Below are 20,818 nucleotides of genomic sequence, written 5' to 3'. Positions count from 1 at the left end.
TTTTGCCCCTGGAACCTTTGATGATTGTGCTCATTCAATATATCAACTAGGCCTTTTTCTTTATTGAAGTTCCAATGAGCCCTAGAGTCTTCTCCTTTACTCATAGCTATACTAAGAAAAAACACCCGATGAACACAACAACTCACAAGCTATACAATGGAGATAAATAAGAAAACTTTACCCGATGGAGCCTGGGCGAGTGGGGATGGAGGCGATGGAGCGTGGGCACGTGAGCAGCAATGGATCTCAGCCGCCGATGCAAACCCTAGCTGCCATAGGTGCTGCTGGACTGTGGGAGTGACGGATGAGATGAGAGACCGAGAGCCACCACGGGAACGGAACGAGAAACACGAGTGGGACTAGTTTTTTTACTTCCCCATGGATCAACAGGATTAGGAATAAAAAGGCCCATGACATTTTGGCTCGTGCCTCATCCAAACAGGAGCTCGAGATACGTGGGGAAGAGAAGACGTGGCCTTATTCCTCACGCGGATTGGGCTGGGATCCCTGCAGAGATTGGGTCATCCAAAGGAGCCCTAACAGGAACATAGGCTGGGAATTGTCCATTTATCAATGCCTTGACCTGAAGATTGTATAAATCACTGATCATTAATAATAACACTGGAAGGCTATGATCTGAATGTGAGCTGAAATTGGGCAGCTCTGCATTGTTGTATGCACCATCCATTCGACTCTGGGTAAACAACAGCGAGTTCAGAGAAATGACCAAAAATAGGAGTTTGCCCACTCTTGAAAGATCTCAAAGCATATTCAATTTCCTACAAATAATAGTAGCAATTACATTGGTAAAAGGAAGACCGTTGTTGAAAAACATCTTAGTTTATAACAAGCAGCCACAAACTTCGAAAAAATCAAGCCAAACATGGTTAAAGAATACAACAACATTGGAACTTCGAACTTGATTTATGAGCAAACAAGTACATGGAAATAACAAACTCTTTTAAGTGTGCTATGTAGATATAGAAGTATGATCTGTAATAATAATGACGATGATGATGACAATAATATCTTGATATAGAAAATCCTCATTAAAGGTTCTATAAGAACATGACTAAACCAGATATAGCAACAGTATCAGGTTTTTATGTATTTCATGGAACCAACTATCTTGCGATAAACATACTGCAACAAAAATAATAGCTAAATGCCTCATTCTGTGCAAAAATGTGTTGTTCTAAAACGAATAAAAACAAAAACATACATGTTGGTTTCTATCTCCATGCATATTAGTAGCTGGAAACCCATTCATACACAACCAGGTTTCCAATGAATCAGCACCACCTCTTGGTTTCCATAAACATAAGCATCAAAGTTAGCTGCAACTGAAAAGAAAACGGAAAATTAGTACACATATATAAAATGTAGGAACATTGATTCATTGATTGAATCACAGAATAAAAAAATTGATGGTCTATCAGGTGGCTTCAGATATCAGAACAAGCAATAGCAAAAGACTATGCTATGTCCACACTAATTGTTTCATTTTATGAAAATAAACAAAAAGTTGAATTGTTTCAACCTACGGGGAGTGAAAACAAAATCTTGTGTCAGTCACACATTACTGGCAGGATGTAAAGGCATGAGCAAGCAATGTTAAAGCTAAGTGGATCTCTAAAATCAGCAAGCGCACGACAACACAGAGACTACAAGATCACATATCAACCAGCCCTTGGAAATGCACAGCCAGAAAGTCCCAACCTATGTGACGTCTCGATGTTCACCGTCAGTGTCACTACATGAATATGGTCTAAGCTAGTTAAGAGTCACAATACAATGGTTGCATTTTTTACCTGAGACGATGCATCGCTAACACCATTGAGGAAATGATACTGTGGATTTATTGACGGTAGAACGCTGTGTCAAGTGGGTGCATACAACTCTGGTTGTCCATGCAGCCAAGAGGGCTTCCATGGTGAGGCTGGCTGAGGTACGATAGTGGAGTGCCTGAGGTCTCCAGCGAGAAATGTGGTGGGCCACAAGACTGATGTATCTGATCACAAATAGGAACATAATGTGAGCTAGGGCCCCTCGATCCATACCTGACACCAAACGTAGTAACGTGAAGAGAGCGATCATGTATGCGTGTCCTCACATCTTTAGGGAGGAGGTTAGGCAGGTTGTTTAAGTCCACTTGGGAATTCACGGTGGCCAGTTTCATGGAAATCAACTACAAAACAGAATGCCAAAAGAAAAAGGGTTTTCATATAGAACAGGTCGACCCTTGTTCCATTCTAGAACGACAAAATGATCAGTCATTCTCGTTGTGAATTGATAGTGGAAATTTCCCTCAGCTTGCTGTTGCAGGGACTGCACGTAGTTTATGATTTCATCGAGCATCACTGCCTTGCCAACCACCTGAAACGAGAAATCTAATGTCTGAACAGATACATATATTTTGATATATAGCACTAAACTCTTAGCACCTTCTTTAGCAATATCTATGTTAGCTTTTTAAAACGTGCTCTTTACATTTATCTATCAATATGTTTATCTGTCTGTCTAATCATGAGCCATTTTTAGCATAGCATGCTATCCAGAGTTCTAAACAGTAGATTGTTCAACTCCAATACAAATTTCAGTAATTCGCCAAAGGATATTAACCAGCACAATTGGATACCTGTAATTTTCAAACTGATAATACAAACTGGTAAGGAAAATCTTTCAATAGCTCCAACTTCTCAAGAAATAAAGCAAACAAAACAAACACATGAATTTTACACAAGAACATCCATAAAAATCAAGACCAAAACAAATTTACTTTGATTTTGTATAGATTTGTATGGACTGCATGACTTTAGTCTCATTGAATTGGCACATAAGCATCAGTAGGCAAACATCTGACAGAATCCATATAGATTCTAGCATTGGTAATCCTGAGCGGACAAAGGAAAATAGAAATGACCATGCCAATCAAGCGACCAAGCATCATTCATCAGAAATATGATGTAAAAACAATACCTCCAAACTCCCAACCAATCGGTCAATCTAACTCCTAGTTTTCCACATTAGCGGCTCATTTTCCAGCGTTGGAGGGAACATAGCTGTAATATTCCATGAAGTCAAGGCGGGCATCCTAGCACTGAGCATTGGGGACCTGGCCATGGTGGCTGGGCACTGTGTCTGGTGTCTGGGCGGCGGACGGTAGGGGTCGTGCGGATAGGGGCTAGTGCTTTGCTGGACTACCTTAGGTAGGTCCTCCCATGGACGCCAGCGGCGGAGTAGGCCCCTGGCTACACGCGTGGGGACAACGGGGATGCATGCCACGCGAGGGAGTTGGGTGTGAGAGAGGCGAGCTATTGAGAGAGGAGGGGAGTGGTTGCGGTTGAGAGAGAGGAGATGGATGCATGAAGACAGAGGTTCGAGATGTCTAGTAATTACTCATATCAAAGACGACGAAGGTGGGGTGCGGGGAGGCCGGGGAGGAGACGAAGATGGTGGGACGAGGGCAGTCTGTTCTAAGCAAGAAGTCCTCGCCCTTTTTGCATTGCGCGGTGCACCCATAGCGCAGCAGCGGGCGCTCCAGCCGCCGCCTTCTTCATGGCATGGGGACACTAGGAATAGAGGATGGACGTCGCCGATGTCGATCATGAGGCACCAGTTTAGTGGCGTGGGGAGGCCGGCGAGCGCGAAGTCGGTGATGTAGCTCATCAGGATGCTCGAGTTGGCGGCGATCTCGGGGATTGAGGAGAGGAAGCCCGGGCGAGGATGCGATCCCCGACGAGCTTGCGGTGAAGTAGGCGGACAGGCATGTCGAGGCCTCGCCGCTGCTACTGGTGGCGGCGGCTAGGGTTAGGGTTCCGGGCAGCGGGGGGCAGGCCTCCGGATCCATAGTTCCCTCTGATCGCGGAGGCGTCAATGCGGCAGCCGACGGCGAGGACTTCTTCTTGAAGGTGGAGAAGTGGAGGTCGTGGAGAGGGAGGCCCGGGAGTGGAGCTGACCGAGCAGTTGGGCACGACGCCGCGGAGACGGAGGTTGCTGAAGAAGGAAGACCGCTACCGTCGCTGGAGTATGGGCCGCCCCAAACCTAGCTAGAGTATGGACTGCACCAAAAATTCAGCCTAGGACGTCTGCACTGCTGTGTTGGTGCATTGTGTTGCAAAAAACTTAGTATCATACCAGCTAGTAAAGGAGCCATAGATCGGTTTATAAGCGTTGGCTCGGCCTTATTAGCAAGAACTCGGAGGCGCGTACCCCCGGGGTCCCACATGTAGGAGGCGTGTACGACCGGTGGTGTCACGGCTAGTGGCAGAACAAGTCAGAGACAGGCTAATCTTGTAGTCTTAATAAGTAGTAGAGATTAGTAGCCCTTAATAAGTAGTAGTGATTAGTAGCTAGTGCATCCTTCACTTGTGTCTTGTGATTGATGAAACAGGCAGCATTAAGTGCTTAAGTGACAGTGCACAGTGCTTGTATGGGGCCGGGTAAAGAAGAAGGGACAGTGCACAGCGCTTAAGTGGCCGTGAAGGACAAGTTCTGCATCCAATGAAAGGCCAACACACGGTTGAGAGGAGACCAAAATTAAGCCAGCCATGATTGCGCAACTAACAGGCCTTGTGGATGCAGCGTACGTACGAAGAACCTGTCGTCTTCGATCTTGGATGCTTCTGGGAATCTGGGATGTTGCTGAACTGCAATTTTGGTGTGACGTTTGACAACTTAAACATGAGAACAATGCAGACAATACGACGTCTCTGGAGGAATCAAATACTCGAGTGTGACTCCAAGTAAAGCGTGTTTAGCCTTGGTTTGGCCGCTTCAAAAGAGGGACGTGTGGTAAAATTCTACGTACCTGAGATCTGGTACAAGTCCCAGTCTGAAATTCTGTAGCAGTCTAATCCACGTACTCTTCGGTTGCCCCTACCTCCGTTACAGTTTCTGACAACGGAACCGTTAAATTTTTTATTTGACTGAAGAGCTGTTTTGTTCATTGTTTGGATGGATAGCTATATGAGTGTGGAGCGCTCCTACATGATCGCTGATCGTTTTTTTTTCCAGAGAGGGACATCCCAAGTATTTGTCATATATAGATTCAGGAGCCGCTCCACTACTATTCTATTGAAAACCAAATATCTAGAAAATAATAATAAAACCGCTCCGTTCTTCAACTAAACTAAACAAACCTTTGATTCCATACTCTCGATTAGTCTCGCGGTTTTGGTCCGTTGATCCAAGCCTTGTTCTCTGTGCTCCAAACCACAATCCAAGAGATATGTTACACCACCAACTCACTCGCGTCAAAATTAGTCTCAACTCAACTAAAGCTGATCCTCCTTGAGGATCACTCATCATAAGAAATATATTATGCTCAACCATGTGTTCAACTCAACTCAACCATGTGTTCAATTCAACTAAAGCCGATGAGATTTTTAAGAATCGTTCGTCACAATGAACATCATAGACACATCTCAACCATCATGTGTGCACATGATTCTAACAGAACACCGTTCAGAGTTAGTTTTGCAAAAACAGGAAGGCGAACTAGGAGGAACATATACGCACTGTGTGTAGCCAAGGAGTAGGAGTGGATCCCATGAGAAGTTTTACAGCAATATACCACATGACTGGAGCAGCGTTTTACAAGACGTAGAATACAGATGGGCTTGCCAAGGCGCCGCGCCACATCAATTTTTACACCAGGTATGCAATTCACCTGTCCTCTATCGCAACAGCCGCCTGCTGACGGGTGGTGCCAAGCCAGGGATGTCGCGAATGTCCTTGTTGTGTGGGTTCACAATCTGGCAAAATGGAACAGTACGGACATCATTCATCAACCGCCGTAGTAACCAAACAAGCCTGAAAATCCTATGACATTTTTTTTTGTTTGTTGCCGCATGCCAATGACTCATCTACCCGGAATTTGAAGAGGTTTAAGCAGTAGCATATCTCTCACTTGTGGTGTATAAGGTCCCTTTTTCTTCTTCTCTTCTATTTTGAAATAAGGTTCCTGAACTAGTGTATACATGATTTTTATCCACAAAGAAGAAAGAAAGAAAGAAAGGTGCTGGAAGCGGTTTGAGCAGTAAATGAGTGCTGGTGCACGAATGGTTGGATGGTTTGACACTCTAGCCCTGTTATCTCTAAATTTCTTAACTAGTGTGTTAATATTTCAGTCAGGGCAAAGTGGTGACAACAACTATGAGCTACTATTTTGCCAACTTCATCTCCCACAAGAACAAGGTGCCCTTTGAGGACGAATTCATTTTCCACAGTTCAGTAAACTTCACATCAAACCCAAAGGCCAAAAACGACGGAGTGGTAAGATCATGTAAAAGGGGCTAAGTGTATGATTTCCAAGCCATTTTAACTGAATCACAACACAAAATTGGATAGATCATGGATGATATACGCCTAAGTAATAGTAGTTGTGAAAGAAAATATCTGAAGAAGGTAAGCACTCACCTTAACAATTATTATAGCTATGACTCCAGCAACAATGAGAAAAAGCATGGCCATGATGCATCGATCAGTTGCAACCTATTTAAAAAAATTGATAATAGATAAGAACATAGTTGGCTAATGAAGTAAAGAAACTATTAGATGAATTTACCTGTCGACCGATTTCTTTCACCAATTGAGATGCCTTTTTGATGGAGAAATGGATGGAATCCAACTCATTAACAACTCTGCTCATTTGTTCTGTCTGATGAAGAAGGAATAGCCCAAAATTGCCTTTAGCTTTCCTGATTGGACAACATAATAAAGCAATGGATTCCTTCTGGAAATAAGAAAAGAAACGTACCTGTGCTTTCAGAGCAGCTGCAGTTTCTGTGCCCACATTGACGGTTTCTTGGACAGTCTACAAAATAGACAACAGATCAGCATCAAGCAATCAAGCGTGAATACACTGCCACTGAGAGAGCATAAGCACAGCAAATTTGTGGAAGACTTGAGAGTCCACAACAAATTGTTTCATAGAAGTTAGAATCATTGAGGAATATTGAGAACTTCAGTAGTGGATTCAAGTATGAAATTGGCACAAAGCATCAAAACTTGAGGGAGGGGGGGAGGGTAACTTATTTATATCTATGCCAAACAGCTGTGGCCAAAAAATATTCCTCATCTTCAACCGAAAAAAAGGGAAAAAGGGAAAAGAGAAGATGAAGATGAAGAGGGACACGGCAATGTCAGCATCTTAGAAGCATAATGATAAATAAACAAAGATCCTGAATGTGTGATGCAAAAAATCTCTTTGTGAGCACAGATTTTCAACTTGTTAAACAAGATCAACAGCTGTTCCTAGGAAAATGATGCTATAAGCTCACATGCAGGTCATAAATAAGTATTAACCTGCTTAGATCGTGCAATAGCTTGATCAGTTTCATCCATTAGTTGATTGCCTTGATCCATTAACTGCTGGTTTGTCATATCTAAGAAAAAGGAACTGCTCAGTTATCTGAAGAGCTGTATAAGAGGCTTGTTTCTTGCAAAGGTTTCAATAGATAAACATAACAATTAAAAGAAAATAAGTTTGCCTAACATATTCCTAGCTTTCAAACCTGAAAGAGCTATCACATATTCACATTAGCAAACTTGTAGGGGATGTGATGTCGCCACTTACTTGATGCTAACAGGACATTTTCTTCACCAAAGCCATCTTCAGCACTTGGCCCATCAAAAAGATCGATTCTCTTGTTTTCACTTGCCTGCCTGCAGGCCAAGTGATATTTGCAGTAAGTAACATGATATGTTACAAAAAAACTAACGATGGATTCATCGCAGTTTATGAGAAAAGTAATTCTGATGCAGAAATTAGTAGCACACGCTTAATTTGTTATGGATGCAATCATGCAATGCATAAACTGAAGTTGGATATATTGTGACTTGTGAGAATGTACTGTACTGAGACAGGTCAAAACTCACTGTTTCTTTAGAGCAACGTAGGAGTTTAATTCTTTGATCTGCAAACAAGAAACTCTAGTTTAGCGAAACCTGTTGAACCAGAAAAGGTAAGTGCAACCATTCACGCATATGACATCTATCATGCAATCAGTTTTGGCAATAGTACCATCGACTGCTTTCTGTCATGCAACATTTTTGCTGTTGCTGGATCAGTATGCTCAGCCTCAGCTTTGCTAACTCGCTCGAAGTCTTTGATGAGTCTGGATAATAATCACATAAAAAGAATCAGCTTTGACAAAATTACTCATATAACTCACCATTTTTCTTAAAAAGTTTGGCCCCATTAGTGTGATTCTAAGTACGGAGATTGCAATAGTCATGAACAGCAGAAATAGTGGAACAAGGTATACACAGCCGGACAGAGGTTAGGTTAGCCCCCCACATAATGAGAATGCTTGGGGACCAGGTTCTCACTTTGATATGCCTGACCGATGCCTACCACCAAAAAAAATCCTAGCGGGAGTGGCATCATGGGGATTTGAAGTCAGATTGCCTAGTTAAAGGCTTGTGCAGCTGACCACCCAAGTCCTCCACCCCTACCTAGTGCAGTATATTTGTCAAGAGATACAGAAACAGCTTGTTTGGAGCAAACTTATAGCGGTTTTAGGCCCCTTTTGGCATGGCTCCGGCTCCTCTAAAAATGACTTCGGCTCTGGCTTCTCTTCAAGAACAACATCTCTATAGGAGCCAGTGTTTTTTTAACAAATCGTTTGGCAAAACGGCTCCTCTTGACGCGAGAGGAGGGGAGTGAGAGGAGGAGCCGCTAGGAGCCATTTTTTTTTGCTCCGGCTCCTTTTTATAAAAATGTCTCCAGCTCCACGGTGCTCTTTGTTGGGAGCTATTTTTTTGAAACCGTTTGGGAGGGCTCCTCCAAGAGCCGGAGCCGGAGCAAGTTTGGGAGCCCTCCCAAACAGGCACTTAGTGTGAGGTAAGCACACCAGCACCACAATGCAACTTATATACTCATTCCATCAGCATTACCTGCGTTTAGCCTTACGGCCATCTCTGTTTTATGAAGGGGGCGATGCTAAAAGCTATATATAGTAGTGCTGAGAGGGAATGGAAGAGAATAAGACATTGAGCAACCTCTTGCAGTCTCGCATCTTATCAGTAAGCTCTTCAAGCTGCCTGCTGCGGCGGTTGGCATCCTTGATCTTCTCCAGCTTCTGGAACCCATTTCTGCAGACAAATCAAGCGGGAAGCGTCAGTCGATCGCATCCTATGTGCTACCAGAGGTCAACAATCTGGTCTGGTCTCCAAAGTCCAAATCCAACTAGCGCTCCGCTAGCAAAACCGCAGCAAGAAAGTTGAGATATCTGGCGACCATGCGTGGGCGACGCAAGCAAGCTACAAGCAACCTAAGTCGCAGCAAGCCGAATGTGATGCGAGCTTACTGCAATACGCGGAGGATATCGCCGATCTGCCCGTCGATCTCGGCCAGCTCCTCGTTGACCGACGCCAAATCCATGTCCTCCTCCCCCTCCGGCAGTCGAGACCCCACGGGGGAAAAGCGAAATCCGAACGGAATGAAGGATCAGGTCCCCCCGCCCCGTCCCCTCAGCCTGGAGCTCCCAGCCAAACCCCCACCAAGCGCCGGATCGAAGGGGCCCCAACCCCAATGCGGGTCCGTCTGGATTCGCCGGGCGCGGATCGAGAGGGCCCCGATCCAACGCCTGGGGTGACGGCTGGCGGAGGTGGCAGCGGCGGTGGGGGCTCTGACAGGGGCGGGCCGGCCGGAGCGGAGGCACGCCGCGGCTTGGCTAGCTCTAGCTAGCTTGTTTGGTTGGTTTTTGCTTTCGCTTTACGGAGGAGGATCTACCTCGTTGTATTCAGATTCGCGTTCGCAGCCGGCGTAGGTTCCGTTCGTCGTGGTATCCTGTCCGTACGATCGCCATCCGATGCAGCTAGGGGTGACGGCAGGAGTGAGTGAGTGATACTTGAAGCTTGAAGCATCTCGGTGGTCTCCACGGCTGTTTGCTGTTTGGTTTGATGTCTTACATGCTACAATTTATCACGTCTAAAATTAGAGAAGTTTGACTAAATTATGTATATGTTAATTTGAAGTACAGTTATAGCAAAAAAATTCCTTCATTCCACTCGTCAATAACTCGTAAAAGTGTGACAAAATTCTCTTAGACGTGGCAAACTATATCACAAAATTTAAGCGTGTAAACCACCTTAGACAAGTGGTATAAAATTATGTGGCAATTTATAGCACCTTAGGTATAGGACCAAATATCCTATGTATGCTTCTTTACACTAGTTTTTACACTAGTTTGGAAACGTAAAACCTCTTTAAAATTAGAGCGCCTCATAAAAATAAAATAACTTATCATTTAATCTTCTCTAATTATGAAGATGATTTTAATTTTCAAACTAGTCATAATCATTTAGATAAAATTTTATATTCTATAAGCTATAACAGAATCATCTAGGCCCCTTTTAGATTCTTTAAATTGGATTCCATTCTTATAATTATAATTAAAACACAGATTAATTAAGTTTATAATTTTATGTGGAATATATTTATGTATTATTATTGACCATGTGTGAGAGATATGTATATGGTACATTTCTATCATGAGAGAATGAGTCAAAGAGCATGCTATAAATTATACAGTATAAATACAGTCTGATGGTATATAAAATCAATTTATATCTCTTACCTTATGCATTTGAGATAGATTTATATTTAACCTTCGTGAAATAATGATAGGATGTCAAATTCAAAATCAAATAGCCTACTCTATTAATTAAACTAGTAATCCATAATTTGCAAATATTTACTTTATCGTTACATGACCAAATCATGGACTAATTATGTTTAATAAGTTTCTCTTGTCATTATTCTTTATTTATACAATTAGTTTTGTAATTAGACTATGTATTAATTTAATACTTATAACTGGCATGTAAACATCCGACATACTCAATTTAGTCAGAAACCAAACATCTCCTAAACTAAGACTCTATTTGAAATATCTAAAGCTAATAGTAAATTTTATTAAGGGAACCAAACACCCCCGAAAAATAGGCTATGTTGGGAACCTCTAAAGTTAATAGTTAGTTGCTAAAATTAGTTGTAGATGTTACAAACGTCTCTAACTAATTGTTAGCTATCTCACAACTAACAATTAGTTTATTAGCCAGTTCAAACTAGGCCCTATTTAGAACCCTAAAGCTAATAGTTAGCTGCTAAAATTAGCTACAGAGGTTCAAAACACCTCTAGCTAATACCACGACTAATTGTTAGCTACCTCATAACTAATAATTAGTTCATTAGCTAGCTCAACCCAGCTAATAATTTGTTGGTTGGCTGACTATTTGCTCTACGGGTTCTAAACATGCCCTTAGTCAGAAACCAAACATCCCATAAACTAAGACCCTATTTGGAACCTCTAAAGCTAATAGTAAACTTTAGTCAGGAGAACCAAACACTCCATAATTTTAGTCAGAAACTAAACATCCCCTAAACTAAGATCTTGTTTGGAATCTCTATAGCTAATAGTAAGGTACTAAAATTAGTTATAGAAGTTCAAACATTTCTAATTTCTAAGGGCATGTACAACCCCATTTAATACTACGTCTCTTGAAGGGTCGCTAGGGAGTTAAATGTAAAAAATACAAGAGACGAGCTCTTTGGGAAGAGACCCACTCTACACACTTTGGTTTAGCTTTTTTCTGACCAGCTTTTCTGAGAATCTGGCGTTGGGGATAATCTGGCTGTGTAGAGAATCTGAGTATCATTAGGATTAAGTTTGGAGGAAGATAAATGTGTCTATAGGGCTTAGGATCTAGAAAGTGACGGATTCCTACTATTGCAACGACTCAACCGATTATGTGTTTATGTTAAGTTTGAATGGTTTTTACCCAAACAAATTTTATAGAAGTTGGCTGAAAAGCTGAGCGTTTGGCAGTCCGTAGCAGCTTTTGGTGGCTAGAAGCTGCAAAAAGCTGAAATAAACAGGGTAGTGTCTCTTGATAACATTTATGATATGACTGCTTTCAAAGACACCCCATTGTATGATGCAGTTTCTTAAGTGTCTCTTGTGCATAGAAAACCGATCAAGAGGCTCTAGGTTGTACATGCCTAACTAATTGTTAACTAACTTAGGGGTTACCAATATGCTATAGAGCATCTTCAACAATGCCTCAAACTCGTGCCTTAAATAGAAATATAGGGCTCTTCGTAGAAAAAATTACTCTAACAGTGGCTTATTTTATAAATTTTGGTCAAAAAATTACAGGACACTCTTTCAAGTGACTCAAATATATACTACACCTTAGTGGACTGCTCTAAAATCTAGATTGTGAGTTTTACCGTTGAAGCAGAATATTTTATTATTGCTTGAATTCTATAAACATACTTATTTTTAAATTACAGGACATTTGTATAGGTTACGATGTTGGACTCTTGAGCCTATGAGGGCTTTGGGTCCGTCGGTGACAGCATGAAGACCCGAACGAGACTAGGAGCTTAATTGAACTCGACGACGAGAACGGAGCCGTTGCGCTCGAGTGGCACCGACTTGAGGAGCAGCACAATCTCGACGTCCCAAAGCACCCAGTCATGTGTGGCAGTGCGATGGGGCACATCATCGGTGACAAAGCTCCTCCAGGGCGGAAACCCCATTGGCGTAGATGAAGTGGCCCGCCTTGGTCCGGTGGCGCCTGTAAGCCGTCGAAGAAGCACGAGGGAGAGGGGGAGGCGGGACCGGCCGTGGAGGAGGAGGCGTGTGCAGGCGGAGGTGGAGGCGAATGTGGCACGACCTTGAGAGAGGAATATAGACGCAAGGCTCACAACTTCCATTGAATTGAAGAAACGTTTTGGGTCCATGCATGGGCACCACGCGTCGATTAGCGGTGGCTAGAGAGCCCGGAATCATGGAGAACACTCGAAAATGGGTCAAGTTTTAATAACTCTGATTCCAATTCCTCCCAAGTGAAGCAATCCAAACGATCCCTAAAGTTATGGATTGTAAAACTGTGAAGCACATTATTTAGAGCCCCAATATACATTTTCTCGTATTATTAAGTAATTAATCTCGTCCATTGTCGGGTATAGATGGTGGACCACACCATTTGAGCAAATGACCTTAGCCATGACAGTTTTAACACTAATCACTAATACACTACGACATTACTATTTGATGTTATATTTATGGCTTGTGGGCTACCTACTAATACATATTGTTTTACTAGTTGAATGTGCATACGTTGTGTCGGCGTTTGGACTAACGGTCCTAACCAACTAGCGGAATGATGTCGCGTGCCCAGAATATAGATGGTGTGCGAGTTGATATAAGCGATTTATTCTGGTTCAGGCAATGCGAGGCCCTACTTCTAGCAAAGGGGGATGAAGCTTGTATTACTCGCACCAAGGTGCTTGCAGTAGGGATTACAAGCCAAGCGAGATAGGGGAAGTCCACAAGTCCCTAGAACAGATTGATGTAAGTGCCAATACCGAAAGACAGGAGGAAACTACCAAGTGTTTCACCTGCCCCCTTGGAGGAGTCATGGCTGCCCTATTTATACACCTAGGGGATACATGTTGTTGAGCCAGGGGCCATCGCGCTCCTAGGGGAGATGTTTTGGCGTCCAGTGGGTGACACGACCTTGCACTGCGTTATTAACTTGAGCCTGGTGTTTTCCCGCTGAGAGCCGAGATCGAGGTCGAGGGGTTGGCCACATGCCCGAACCCTAGGGGAGGGATGCCCATACCGTAGTGGTTGTAACAGGGCCTTTGTATGGGTAAAAGTCTGTTTACGGGATGCGTCAGCGTCCCTGTGTTGGATGATGTTGGGTGTCCTTTGCTGCAGATATCGAGGTTATAGCCAAGCTTGGGCGAGGCGAAAGTTGATGAGGACATCACTCCCATACAAATAATGCATGTGTAGACAACACGAGCACGTGCACGACAGATAAATCTTCAGGAACCTTTGAGAGGTCCAATAAGGGCTTGAGAAAGGCCAAGATATAAAGGAGGAGAAGCTAGAACGTCACAACAAGAGAAAGCCAAGTCCGACACAACTTCGTATCCACCTCGGAGTTTAGGACCAATCTAGACTAAAAATAGACGCTCAGGATGCATACAAACTCTGATTAGGTTGGGCTTTATATGGATGGAAAGCTAAGGAGATAAGCTTTCCAACCCAATTGGAACCACCTTAAAATTCATCCGGAGTCAACGGGAATCGTCAAAACAAGGCAGCATTCAGATTTTGTTTTGTTGCTGCAATACCGCCTGTTGGGTTGTTGGGGCATATATCGTGTTGGAGCCCATTAGGGGTACCTCTAGGGCTTGTGCACGCCCCTAACCCCTATTTTTAACGACAGAGACCGCCACATTAGGGTTTGAGTTTTGCTTAGATCATATCTGTCATCGAACAGTTCGTCGTTCATCGGTTTGTGAAACCCCAACTCGTAATCAACATAGTTTTGGTTACGTTCTACATGTTCTTGCTTGTATTCTTGATTGCGCTTGCAGGGATAAACCTTCGTGGTGAGGTCATTCGCGTGTCACGGGTGATAACCAACGAAGCAGTGGTGTAGTGATTGCGAGGATCCGTTTGTTCGGAGACTTGGATCATCAACGTCGAGATCTCCACCCAATCAAGTTATTGTACCTCACGGATGATCGGGCCTTGTCCCCTATCAAGTGGTATCAGGATTCAGGTTACCTGTGAGGTATAATCTTAACTTTAGATTCATTTTGTTTGTCTCATAACTCACAAAAAGCTAAAAACATCAGTGTTGACCTACAACCTTCGCCTTAGCCTTTGCACAATTTGGTTTTAGATTATGTCGTATTGAGTTTGTGTCCAAGGTCAAGGTCTTGTTGCTGATTAGATTTGTTTTGGTTCAGTTTGATCCTTTCCATGTGTTTCCATCCTACAAAATTTATCTCCAAAATAGATCTATCTAATCTACAAAAACCGATCCTAATCGATCCTATTTTATCTCTTCATCACGTCCTTATCAGATTGGTTTTTGTCTAGTTCGGTATTTCGATCATAAGTCTTACATACGAACTCGGAATTTTGTGTTCTTATACTTTATGGAAAGCTTAGAAAGTTATCTACAAGTTTCGTATTTACGAGATTTCCAGAAAACATAATTTTCAAGAATTTATTTGTATTAAAAGTAAATCTGTTTATGATCCTAAAATTTTGGACCAGTCCGTATTTCGGGGTCAACATCTCCCACTTCCTTTATCCAAAATAGCCGATCCATATATCTAAAAGAAAGAGAAAAAAAGGTCTATAACTTTTGTGTTGTGAGTTTTTGTTTCTGAGGTCGCTATATTTGTCAAAGAGTCTATTGAATTTAGAGCAGAAAATCTGTAACAGATAGACGAGAATTTTTCTAATACTCTTGAGTTGTATCTTGTTTTTACGGCAATTTTGTGGAAAAAAAAGAGAATACAAAAGGCAAGTGCACAAAAAAAGCCGCACAAAATAAAGAAAAAAAGGAAAAATAGAATAAAGAGAAAAAGTGTGCTCATAAGTAGGAACACCATTGATCCGTGCACCTCTATGATTCATCTTATTTCCATCTTGTTTTCTAGCTGTACCTAGATCCTTGTTACCTCCTTCTACCAATTGTTCTAATACATTCTCTAGGCCAGCAACTAGGACGAGTATTTTGGACACTTATTCAACATTGCTATCTGTTACTGAGTTGTGTGCCACAAATATATATTTAGTGAGCCTTCCCAAAACTCCACCTTTCTCTCGAGCAGAACAGGTACTACTTTGCAATCACACCCACGCTCTTTGGGCTATCACACTGGCCACTGTTTGCCACCTGCAGTGCTGGTAAGAACCTTGTAAGAGCGGGGGTAAGACGCTGTGATATCCTGGCCCTTGGGATGGTGATGTCCTGGCCCAAGGCTTAATAGAATTAATAGAGTATCCATACCAACAAGGTGCGTCTTCTTTTTTGGGAGCTTATCTCGAAAGAACCTCCAAGTTAAGCGTGCTTGGATTGAAGCAATTTGGGATGGGTGACCGACCGAGAAGTTTTCTCGGGTGCGCATGAGTGAGGACAAAATGCGCACAAAAGACTCATGTTGGTCTGTGGGGACGATATATGATTCTAGTGAGCTGCCAGGAGTAAGTACCGCCGGTCCAAGGATTGGACGGGGTGTTACAAGTGGTATCAGAGCCGACCCTTGAGGTTTCACGGGCGTGTGTGGGCTAGGGGGTTCAGGTATATGGCGCATGGCGCATGTGGGCCCGGAGTGGTCACATGGCATGACATATGATAACACTAGACACACAGATGTGGCTAAGAGGGGAGGTTCCTGGATTGGGGCTGACCGATGAGGATGTCGGTCTTCTAAGGGGGTGGATTGTGATATCCTAGCCCTTGGGATGATGATGTCCTGGCCCAAGGCTTAATAGAATTAATAGAGTATCCATACCAACAAGGTGCATCTTCTTTTTCGGGAGCTTATCTCGAAAGAACCTCCAAGTTAAGCGTGCTTGGCTTGGAGCAATTTGGGATGGGTGACTGACCGGGAAGTTTTCTCGGGTGCGCATGAGTGAGGACAAAGTGCGCACAAACGACTCATGTTGGTATGTGGGGACGATATATGATCCTAGCGAGCTGTCAGGAGTAAGTACCACCGGTCTAGGGATTGGACGGGGTGTTACAGACGCTTCAGAACTTGTGTTCTACCACCACCCTTGATAGTATTTGTAGGATTCACACCTTGTTGAACAGATGGACACGATGGAGACTCGTCTACCACAACCTGCAATTTCTTCCAAAGGTGATTCTATTCATGCTTTTCCATCCTATGATGGTATAGACGATGAAAAATATATTGAGTGGAAAACTAAAATAGATTGTCTTTTTGCAAAATATTTTATGTGTGAACAAAAAAAAGATCAAAAAGGTAACTAGTGTGTTGACCCATTTTGCTTTTATCTTGGTGGGAGTCCTTAACTCCATCTGATAAACCACAAACTTGGGCTAATATGAAAGTGCCTATGAGAGAACGATTTGTTTCTTCCAATGATGTCATGTCTTCAAATAAACTTGAGTTACCCTTTATTACATGATGATTGTACTAGTAATTCTTGTGATAAAAAAGATGTGTGTGATGATTCTTCTATTATTTATATGCCACAACTTGAGCACAAACTTGAGATTGTTTCTTCCAATCATGTTAATCGTGCTGAAATTAGAACTTTCAATCCTATAACTAGTGTGCATGAAGAGTTGAAATTGTTATCTTCTTTAAATACTTTGGGCTATATTGAATTTGATGTTCTATGTAATCTAAATAATTTAGAGGAGAAACTTTCTTTTAGTGCTGATTTGCCATGGTTATCCAAACATGCATATTATGTTATTGGAAGACATAATTGGAAAGGAGAATATATGGTACATCAAGTATATATTTGTTCAAATATGAAATCTTCTTTTGTCATAAAACAACATGATAGATTAGAGTGTTGTGTTAAAGCTAATCATATGTCCAGTTCCACTTGTTCTTCTTTGTATGTTTTACAATAACAGGGTCAACTTCAAGAAGGGGAGCGAGGTTGGATGACATCAAGCACTACATCAACACCTTTTGCAGGCATCAATGGCTTTGAGTCAAGGACAACTCAAAACCAAGAAGGGGAGAATGATGAGTACATGGATGTCAACTATATGATAAAGGTCCAATCAATCATAGAGTTTCAAGCTCAAGGAGAGTCGAAGTCAAGTTTGTTCGCGGATCTAGTTCGGATTGCAGGAGTGGGTCTCATGAAAACGGACGCCCAAACCACATACAAACTTTGTTTTTGATGTTCTAGATACCGTTGGAAAGATAAGGAGATAAGCTTTCCAACCCAACTGGTCCCACATAAAAATATGCTTGGAGCTGATGGGAATCGTCATAACAAGATGCCCTCCATAATCTGTCAAAAATCAGCGACCCCTGTTTTAGGGCCTAAAGGCCTTTTACATCTTAGGGTTGCTCGGCCACCCCCTTGGACACTGCCTGAGTCGAGGACGACTCCAATTCAAGTGGGGGAGGATGATGAGGACATCACTCCCATACAAATAATGCATGGGTCGATAACACGAGCACGTGCACGACAGATAAATCTCTAGAAACCTTGGAGAGAACCAACAAGGACTTGAGAAAGGCCAAGATATAAAGGAGGAGAAGCTAGGACGTTCACAACAAGAGAAAGCCAAGTCCGACTCAACTTTGTCTCCACCTTGGAGTTTAGGACCAATCTACACAAAATGGACGCCTAGGATGCATACGAACTCCGATTAGGTTGGGCTTTATATGGATGGAAAGCTAAGGAGATAAGCTTTCCAACCCAATTTTAAACACCTTAAATTTCATCCGGAGTCAACAGGAATCATAAAAACAAGTCAGCATTCAGATTCTGTTTTGGTGCTGCAACACCATATGTTGGGTTGTTCGGTCGTGTATCATGTTGGAGCCCATTAGGGGTACCTCCAAGGCTTGTGCACGCCCCTAACCTCAATTTTAACAGCAGTCGCGACCACATTAGTGTTTGGGTTTTACTTAGATCATATTTGTCATCAAACAGTATCACCGTTCATCGGTTTGTGAAACCCAACCTTGTGATCAACACAATTTTGGTTGTGTTCTACCTATTCTTACTTGTGTTCTTGATTGCGCTTGCAGTGATAAGCCTTCGTGGCGAGGTCACTCGTGTGTCACGGGTGATAACCAATGAGTAGTGGTGTAGTGACTGTGAGGATCCGTTCGCTCGGAGCCTTGGATCATCAACATCGAGATCTCCACCCAATCAAGTTATCACACCTCACGGAAGATCGGGCCTCGTCCTCTATCAGATGTCTTCTCGAGGATATGGTCGTGCTCTCCCTGACGCGCGCCACAGTTGATGGAGTGGTTGTCCGCGGGATTCGCAGTGGAGCAGGTAGCCGAGGCCGAGCTCGGACGGGATGGAGACGGTGCCCGAGGGCAAGCCCAGCGTCGAGCAAGGCAGAGATGGTGCCCGAGGGCAAGCCCGGCATCGGGCGAGGCGGAGTTTTGTGCCTGTGGCCCGGTCTATTCTTCTATCGTATTAGGTGTCCCATCCAAGAATGGCAGGCGACATGCACGCACAGTTTCGCATGCGTAATCATGTTGTTGCACCCGGACGTGACCATTGTCCTATTGCCACTGTGCCCCTATGTCACTGTGAAGGGTAGGTATGCGCATTAAATACAGGTGTCCCCTATTGGCCTTCGGGCACGCTTTGTCCTCTTCGCTTGAGACGGCTCGGGCGAGATGGACATGGCGGTCCTAGGGCGAGATGACTTTGGGTGAGGTGGAAATGGGGGGACCTGAGTCATGAGAGGCTCAGACAAGATGGAGATTTGCCTGAGGTGGTGATTTTGGAGGTCCCTCGGGGAGGGGTCTCGGCCATGATGGTGTTCTTATGGGGAAGACCCCTATGGTGGGCCTCGGGTGAGGAGGTGACCTGGCCTGTTGTCTTCAGGGATTACGTCTAAGCAATTAACCTTTCCTGAGCGTGTTTTATGGGCGTAATCCGGGTGCCCCTAATGATCACACCCGACAGTAGCCCCCGAGCCTTCCATGGAAGTACTTTGGTACTTGCTCGGAGGCTCTACTACTTTCCGCGTGGGTGTGATATTTTTTGAGGAGTGGAAGGTCCAGTTTCTGATGGGTGCGCGTGTTGGGGCGAAGGCGAAGACGCCACCCTTCGCTCGATGCCTTCGCCGACCTTGCTGCACCAACTGAGACAAGACGACGGGCAGACTTACCCTTCGTCCCACACGTCGCCGGACAAAGACCTGTGATGAGGTCGTCTCATCTTGCGACCTCGTCCAACATGGAGGCCAACGTGTGATCCGGCCAATTGTAACAGGCCCTGCGTGGCCGCTGCGCATTACGGGCCTAATTTGTAAAGGTCTCCCTATAATTACGGTCTGTAACCCTGCTTTATAGGAATATTCCGGGGATAACCTAGGCGCCTGGGGGCACATGCGTCCTTAACACTGGACGCTGGGCACTCAGATACCTATAAATACCCCTGCACAGTGCCCTTGAGAGGCGAGATTAACAGAGCTATTGCCATCTCGAGCAAAAACCCTGTTTACGTTGCTACACTCCCCCGTTGGATCAACTTGCACCGGAGAGCAAGTTCCAACAGCGCGCGAGCGCACCCGTCGGGTGTAGCCCCCGAGGCCCCGAAGGAGTGGTAGACTCCTTCGGGGCCTTAATTTTTACCCTTTTTTGCATGGTGGGCTCCGTTTGTCACCTGGTCATGGCTTGGGTGTGGATAGAATCCTCGGGCGCTCTATGTCGGTTTGTTGGAGCTTCCCACAATTTTGACATAGTGTGAGTTTGCAAGGGTAGCCCCCGAGCCTTCGCGCGGGGCGAAAGGTCAATCAAGGGGTACCTTGACTTTTTTGTGTATACGCCTCTTCGTCGCCTCCTTGTGAGGAGGAAGATGGGGAACGCGTCACACCACCCTCGATGGGCAACGAGCATGCCATTTTCGTTGAGCTGTTAATGGGTAATCTAAGCGGAGGCCCGAGCTTTGTTTGATAGGAGTCAGCTAGTGGTCCGGAGACGCACCCCAAAAGTTCATGCGGGTGATTCGCCTGGTCCCGGTCCCGGTCCCGTTCGATGGGGTTCGAGGGCTCGATTGCCTCCCTCCAATGGGATACCGTTATGAATCACTCTCGGGGGTCTTAGACATGTCTAAGGGTATCTCAGGATCGTAGCCCGAGCCTTTGGCCATGCATGGACATACCCATAGTCATTTCTGGCTCTACGTTCTAGGACAATCGTGATACCCTTCCGAGGGGCCAACCTTCGAACCCCTAACCAGTAAAGGGCCCGGAACCCAGTCGTCCTGAGGCGATCTCCCGAACCCTTATGAGG

At 44.1% G+C, this 20,818-nt stretch overlaps 1 protein-coding gene and 1 pseudogene across 1 annotated transcript; both read right to left on the bottom strand.

Annotated features, from left to right (window-relative positions):
- Positions 1-484: 484 nt before the first annotated feature.
- On the bottom strand, positions 485-2,358 carry LOC103631183 (transcription factor bHLH62-like; annotated as a pseudogene).
- A 2,981-nt stretch (positions 2,359-5,339) lies between these two features.
- Positions 5,340-9,818, bottom strand: LOC100193631 (uncharacterized). Its single transcript, NM_001138730.1, has 10 exons — positions 9,315-9,818; positions 9,007-9,099; positions 8,027-8,120; positions 7,882-7,919; positions 7,580-7,668; positions 7,309-7,388; positions 6,761-6,817; positions 6,569-6,661; positions 6,421-6,495; positions 5,340-5,756 (listed from the first exon to the last, which is right to left on the bottom strand). Exons 1-10 carry the CDS (start codon positions 9,386-9,388, stop codon positions 5,679-5,681), a joined length of 771 nt encoding a protein of 256 aa, NP_001132202.1. The 5' UTR covers positions 9,389-9,818; the 3' UTR covers positions 5,340-5,678.
- Positions 9,819-20,818: the final 11,000 nt, after the last annotated feature.

Source organism: Zea mays, chromosome 6, assembly GCF_902167145.1.
Source record: "Zea mays cultivar B73 chromosome 6, Zm-B73-REFERENCE-NAM-5.0, whole genome shotgun sequence".
Classification (NCBI taxonomy): Eukaryota; Viridiplantae; Streptophyta; class Magnoliopsida; order Poales; family Poaceae; genus Zea; species Zea mays.
The sequence above is the reverse complement of the archived record's forward strand: the minus strand, read 5'-3'. Positions and strand labels throughout refer to the sequence as shown.